The sequence below is a fragment of the Ovis aries genome, chromosome 4 (assembly GCF_016772045.2).
Source record: "Ovis aries strain OAR_USU_Benz2616 breed Rambouillet chromosome 4, ARS-UI_Ramb_v3.0, whole genome shotgun sequence".
NCBI lineage: Eukaryota > Metazoa > Chordata > Mammalia > Artiodactyla > Bovidae > Ovis > Ovis aries.
Window position 1 is genome coordinate 107950899 of NC_056057.1, and position 7371 is coordinate 107958269.

At 48.4% G+C, this 7371-nt stretch overlaps 1 protein-coding gene across 2 annotated transcripts in view; it reads left to right on the top strand.

The window, feature by feature from the left end:
- Positions 1-7371, top strand: part of CLCN1 (chloride voltage-gated channel 1) — a 38577-nt gene that overhangs the window by 28433 nt on the left and 2773 nt on the right. For both annotated transcript variants that reach the window (XM_004008136.6, XM_027968891.3), the window contains 6 exons: positions 1202-1446; positions 1730-1841; positions 2172-2251; positions 2494-2532; positions 6852-6956; positions 7092-7178. In XM_004008136.6, coding sequence (XP_004008185.4) covers positions 1202-1446; positions 1730-1841; positions 2172-2251; positions 2494-2532; positions 6852-6956; positions 7092-7178 — 668 coding nt within the window. The remainder of the gene's footprint in view (positions 1-1201; positions 1447-1729; positions 1842-2171; positions 2252-2493; positions 2533-6851; positions 6957-7091; positions 7179-7371) is intronic.

Here is a 7371-nt window from a genome sequence, read left to right on the forward strand (position 1 = left end):
TGGGCTTCTAAGATAGTGCTAGTGGTAAAGAACCTGCCTGCCAGTGCAGGAGATGTAAGAGATATGGGGGTCTATCCGAGAGATGTGGGTTTGATCCCTGGGTCAGGAAGGTGTCCTGGAGGAGAGCATGGCAACCCACTCCAGTATCCTTGCTTCGGAAATCCCATGGTCAGAGGATCTTGGCAGGCTACAGTCCATAGGGTTGCAAAGAGTCTGAAGTGACTTAGCACACGTACAATCTTATGGCCTTAGAACACAATGAAAATGTTAATGATAGTAATGGAATTCTAATAAATATTAAAGAACTTTTCCTGGAAAAAGAAGCATTATGTTTATGCCTAGAAGGACCCAGAGAATTTTAGTGATTAAACATCAGATATCCTTGTAGCCTTTTTTCAAAGTATTGGGTTGACCAAAAAGTTCATTTGGGTTTTTCCATAAGATGATATGGGCTTCCCTAGTGGCTCAGATGGTAAAGAATCTGCCTGCAATGTGGGAGGCCTGGGTTCAATCCCTGGGTCAGGAAGATCCCCTAGAGGAGGGCATGGAAACCCATTCCGGTATTCTCGCCTGGAGACTCCCATGGACAGAGGAGCCTGGCAGGCTACAGTCCATGAGGTCACAAAGAGTCAGACACAACTGAGCGACTAAGCATAGCACATAGCACATAAGATGATACAGAAAACCCAAACAAACTTTTTGACCAGCCCAATATAGTCCCATCTCAGTGTGAATGGCTTTTAATGTGTCTTCTTTTGGAGACAGGGTTGGTGAGGCTATTTTAATACCCAGTTCACCTGTTTGCAAACTGTCTATGTAAGGGCTCATCAAAATAAGTACAAATTAGCACCAGTTAATATACTCTCATGGAGAAGGAAATAGTAACCCACTCCATTATTCTTGCCTGGGAAATCCCACGGACAGGGGAGCCTGGTGGGCTATAGTCCATGGGGTCCCAAAGTCCGGACACGACTGAGCGACTAAACAGCAATAATGTACTCTCAGTTGGGTCCCTAAGTGCTAAATGGGTGAAATAAAAAGGACTGAATGAGGTCAGTCCTGAAAGACTTTGAAAATGAGTTTTTAGGAAGAGAGGGTAACAGCTGAAAAGAGCTGGGCTGAGTCCCTGACTCCATCCTTCGGAGAGAGGGGCCGACGGGGTGATCGAGCTGCCCTCAGGCCAAGCCTGGGTCTCCCCCAGATTCAATGATCCTGCTGGGCTCCGTGGAGCGGTCAGAACTTCAGTCCCTCCTGCAGCGTCACCTGTGTCCCGAGCGGAGGCTGCGGTTGGCCCAGGACATGGCGAGGAAGCTGTCCGAGCTGCCCTTTGACGGGAAGGTGCGGCCAGCGGGGGTAGGGCGCTCTGGTGTCTGGCCCCAGGGTCGACCCGAGTCCTTTGCCTTTGTGGATGAAGATGAAGATGAGGATCTCTATGGGAAGCCCGAGGTAAGCGGGCTGGGAAGGGTCAGGGGAGCGGGACAGATGGGGCAAAGGGAAAACAGGAAGAGAGAGGATCGATGCTGATCATTGACAAAGTCTAAGAGATCAGTGCCCCTGTGTCCAGGGGAGATGAGGCTGCAAATTTTGGAGTCACGGAAACCAAAGAGCTTTGAGGACTTCTGAACTGGAAAGAACAAGGGTGTTAGATAGGTTTCCCAGGACACCAGCTGGTACAGGCAGGACGAGGTAGCCTCTTCTCTAGGACTGAAATTTTTACTTTTCTCTACAGATGCCTCCTCTTCATCCTCCTCACCCCCTTCCTACTGATCCACTGCCCCCTGAAGAGCCCAATGGGCCCCTGCCCAGCCACAAACAGCAGCTGGAAGCACTGGAGTCTACAGGTAAAGATTCTCCCATCATGCACCTCACACTTGCCTCACATCTTGTGGGTTGTCTCTGCATGCTCCTCAACCTAAGGGCTGCTATTGTGAGGAGGGATTAGGCCAGGGGATGGTGGGAAGGGATTTCCGTTCTGAGTCCAATGTTACGGTCCCAAAGTGGGGGGGCAAGGGCTGAATGAGGAGAGTGGGAGAGGGGAGGTCCTATGGAGGTGAGGCACCTAGAAATGCTGACCTGTTGACAAAGTATCAGGACTGCTTGGGGCCCCTAACCCTTCCTCCCAGGATGACGTTGCTTTGTCTCCATTTCCATCCACTCACTACTCCTCTCAGGTCCAAGACCCTCCATCTTTCAGTCCCTGCTTCACTGCTTGCTAGGCAGAGCTCGCCCCAAAAAGAAGAAAATGACCCAGGTGAGAGAAGATGTGTTGGAGTCAGCAAGGGGGAGTCTGGGAAAGGGAACTTGTCTTTGAGGAGTGAGAAACCCATGATCCTGAAGGTGGGAGGGAAGAGGTCCCACTAGGGAGGAGAAGCTTCATCATATGGAAGGGATGATGGGATGGAAAGAGGCATCGGTGGCTGGCCAGGGAGAAGCGGTTATGGTTCTACGAGGAAGAAAAGGGCCGGAACTTGGACCTATGTCTTTCTTCTCTAGGATTCAACAGATTTAGTGGACAACATGTCTCCTGAAGAGGTAAGTAAAGGAAACAGGAAGCTGGGGTGAATCATTTTTCTGTTTTATTTGGTTTTGCCGGCTGTGCTGTGTGACATGCAGAAATCTTAGTTCCTTGACCAGGGACAGAACTCACGCCACCTGCATTGGAAGCGTGCAGTCTTAACCACTGGACCACCAGGGAGTTCCCTGTCTTGTTAAGTGAAGATATTGCTCTTTTTTTTTTTTTTTTCAATCTTCTTCATTGTGTTGTTGTAAGAATAAGATGTGAAGCTAGGCAGAAGAACACTTTGAGAGGTTGTTAGTGAGGTCTGATTATGGAGTGGTGCTGGGCACATTGCTTGGGGGTGGGGAAGCATGGCAGTGTCCTCATGGGGACCAGTGTCATTTCAGGAGAAGGAGGTTTTGAGCCTCTGTGTGTAGATGGGCCAATGGCGATAGGATGAGCCTTAGGGCTTTGAGACATTAGGGGTGTTCTGGACCAGGCAGATGCTATGTGGGAAGGTTGACATTTACCTGCAGGAAAATGGCTTCCAACTTTTATACAAACGGAGGTGGAAGAACAGCATCAAAACTGAAATGGAGAAATCAGTGCCTGGTGCGGTTACTATGCTAGGTTGATCTGGGCCCTAAGACAGTGGACAATGGGAAGATTCCAGGAAGCGAGACTGGGAAGAACCACAGACTGAGGGCAAATACCGACGGTGGTGCCTCCTTGGGACAAATGCCTATTTCCGCAGAGAGGTGGCTGTTGACTCCATGAGAGAGAAAATCAAGCACTGGGTGGAGCAGGTTGTGCTGAGTGACCAGAACATGGCGCAGGGAACAGATTGGGAACACATGTCTGAGCTGTGCAGATCCGAACTACCCTGGGGTGTGGAGAGGCACCAATAAAATCCATTAGCAACCATTCCATTTAGTAAAAGAGCAGGCAAGCTTGCTGCAAAGGCTGAAAGGTAGAGCTTTAAAAGTATGTGGCTGAAATATCAGACATTTTAGCTTTCACAACTATGTAAGCCAATTCCCTAATTCCTACTCACCCATCCACCCCCCCCTCTTAAATTTGACATTGCCAATGGCTGAACATTTTGAATGTACTAAAAAGCCACTTAATTGTACTCTTAAAATGGTTCAAATGGTCATTTTCATGGGAAATTTATCTCGATATTAAAATATAAAATTAGATATGTAAAACGAGCAAACAACAAAAAAGTATGTAGCTGATGAAATACCATAATGTAGATTATCTTCAAAGAAACATCTACTGGATGTCCGGAATGTGTGCACCCTGTGTGCTCATTGCTCAGTTGTGTCTGACTCTTTGGAACTCTATGGACTGTAGCCCACCAGACTCCTCTCTCCATGGGATTTCCAAGGCAAGAATGCTGGAGGGGACTGCCATTTCTTCCTCCAGGGGATCTTCCCGACCCAGGGATCAACCTGAGTCCCCTGAACCTCCTGTATTCCTTACCACTGAACCACCTGGAAAATCCCATCCAGAAGATATATGTGCTAAAAATTAAAAGTACTCAAGATTGGAGGAGAGAGTGGTTAGTGACAGGAGAGAAAGGCAGGTCTTCCCCTTCTCCCCTGACACCCCTCAAGACACACAACATTTCTGGATAAATGACCTGAAGAATCAAATGGATAATCACAGACAAAAAAAACTGAACTATTCCTTTTACCCACAAGCAGGAATCAGATGGTTCATAACTACAATGAAGGAGTGCTTTACTAGGCTGCTGAAACCAATAATAATTTTTGTTTTTAATGCACCAAAGAAAGCCAGCTAGTTGATCAGTGAGGTCATTTAATAACCACAGGAACTAAAGTACAACTAGGGATAAAAAGAAGATAGATGATACATTTTTAGGTGATATCTGTCTCAGGGAAGACTTTAAGCAGCTCTCAACGCCCATGGGACCCACCATGATTCTTTCGAAGGATAAGATACAATAGGAGTCAAACTTCAGGGTATTTTGAACAGCGTTTTCAGGCTGGATTCAGATGACACCCTTGACAATATCAAGATGACACCTTTGGGAACAGTCAAAGAATTCAATTCTAGGTCACCAGAAGTCTTTGCTATGACTTATCTAATTCCACCGCTCTGTTAGGAATACACACCCGTTAGAGCCCCTGTTTGTAACTGATGCTGAGCTTTTTAAAGTCATGGATCACGTCAAACCTAGAGCAGATGAAAACTGGGGTTCCTGGGACATGATGGGCAGTCAAGGTCTGTGTAATCTTAAGCATTTAAGGACAAACACTTAGGCACTCTGTTCCTCTGTTTTTCCTCATCTGTAAAATAGAGATAACCATAGGGCAGAGTGAAGCAATTAGCATAATGCTTGGTGCAGAGAAGTGCTTGGTGCCTGTACACAGGAAATGGTTCTGCTACTGTTGTTCCCTGAGGACAGGGAAAATGGAACCAAGAAGGCCAGGAATGATCAGAGCACACTGCAGCGGGGCAGGACCAACCAAACCAGCATCGGCAAGGGTCTCACTCCCTGTCATATAAGTAAACCTTGTCTGCAACATACCTGCTAAGTGGTCATCCATCCTGGACTGTGAGTGCTGCCCAGCTTTGGGTGGACCTTTAGTCAGGCAAGGTGAAAGTTTGAAAGAGGTGGGATTGTAGTCAGGAAAAAGCAGGATGGGACAGACGGGGAGAGCGCAACCCTGTGGACCAAACACTGGACAGGAGAACTGGGGCATGACCTTCAGTGACGTCCTCTGAAGCTTAAGACGTGTAGATCTGAGCAAACTGAAAAAGAAAGTAGACCCTCATTCAGAGGTTGTTGTTCAGTCACTCAGTTGTGTCCAGCTCTTTGTGATCCCATGGACAGCAGCATGCCAGGCTTCCTTGTCCTTCACCATCTCCCAGAGCTTGCTCAAACTCATGTCCATTGAGCCAGTGATGCCATCCAACCATCTCATTCTCTGTCATCCCCTTCTTGTCCTGCCTTCAATCTTTCCCAGCATCAAGGTCTTTTCCAATGAGATGGCTCTTGACATCAGGTGGGCAACATACTGGAGCTTCAGCTTCAGCATCAGTCCTTCCAGGGAATATTCAGAGTTGATTTCTTTTCGGATTGACTGGTTTGATCTCTTTTCTGTCCAAGAGACTCCTGAAAGTTTTCTCTAGCACATTAGGAGGGGACTGAGAAGAGGTTATAGAAAATTTAAAATTCGTTTATGAGAGCCACAGTGATACTGGGTTATTTGGAACCTTGGGGATTTGGGCATGCAAATCTAAAATCCAAAGCACAGTTGGACTTTTGCCTATTGCTTTGGTCACAGACAAAGCAATACAATGCAGAACAAACCAACCAAACACACACACAAAAGCGGCTTGTTTGAGTCAACAAAGTGCCATGTGACCCAGAACAGCTCTTTAAATCCAATAAAGTTTCTCCAAGATCTGATTTGTAAAAGGTCAGCCTGCAGGTTTCTTCACGACACACAAGGATGGATGCCTCACAGCACTCTGGAGTTCAGTCCAGAGCTAAGGCAAGTCTAAGATGGAGCAAGACCCATGCTGGTTCTCCCAGAGTTTGCTCAGGCTCATGTCCATTGAGTCAGTGATGCCGTCCAACCATCTCATCCTCTGTCGCCCCCTTCTCCTGCCTTCTATCTTTCCCAGCATCAGAGTCTTTTCCAAGGAGTTGGCCCTTTGCATCAGGTAGCCAAAACATTGGCGCGTCAGCATCCATCCTTTCAGTGAATATTCAGGGTTGATTTCCTTTAAGACTGACTGGTTTGATCTCCTTGTAGTGCAGTGGACTCTCAAGAGTCTTCTCCAGCACCACAGTTCAAAAGCATCAGTTCTTTGGTGCTCAGCCTTCTCGATGGTCCAGCTCTCAAAGCCGTATGTGACTACTGGAAAAACCATAGCTTTGACTAGATGGACTTTGTTGACAAAGGGATGGCTCTGCTTTTTGATATGCTGTTTAGGTTTGTCATACCTTTTCTTGTAAGGAGTAAGTGTCTTTTAATTTCATGGCTGCAGTCACTGTCCTCAGTGATTTTGGGGCCCAAGAAAATTACAGGAGTAGTAGAAAACAAGACTGGAAAGGTGGTGGGGAATAGCAAGCGTTTGGAGCACCAGGAAAAAGGGGACGTGTTTTGAGCACCTGAAGCTGAAGGTTGATTTGAGGCTGGAGGAGGGAGAATACATTGGGGCAAAGGGAGGCGGGCCAGCGACCTGGATGAGTTGTGACTGATAGTTTCACAGCCTATTTTAGGTTTCTGGGCCAGGGATTGGAGGGCAGTTTGGGTTCAAGGATCCTGGGTTTAAGGGGGCTCCAATATTGGGTGACGGCTCTCCTCTCTGGCAGATTGAGGCCTGGGAGCAGGAGCAGCTGGGCCAGCCTGTCTGTTTTGACTCTTGCTGTATTGACCAGTCCCCCTTCCAGCTGGTGGAGCAGACGACTCTGCACAAGGCAAGTCCTCGCCCACCACCCACCCAGCAGGGCTTCCGGGAGGATCGGAAGGAGCGGGGCCGCCATGCTGACCTTACCTACCACTCCGTCCTTGGGGCCGCCATGCTGACCTTACCTACCACTCCGTCCTTGCAGACCCACACCCTCTTCTCCCTCCTGGGCCTCCACCTTGCTTACGTGACCAGCATGGGGAAGCTGAGGGGCGTGCTGGCCCTGGAGGAGGTAAGAGCGACGTGTCCCCCCCTTGAAGCAGCAGTGGGAGGAAGGGGTGAGGTGGGGAGGGGCTGGCTCTAGCATCTAGGAGGTGCTCCGGGTTTCCCACCTATTTCTCACACAGAGACTGGAGGGGGTCGGGGGTGGCAGCCCCCTGATCTTCTCAGGATGGCATGGGCTTGGAATGGGGGTGCAGGGCCTG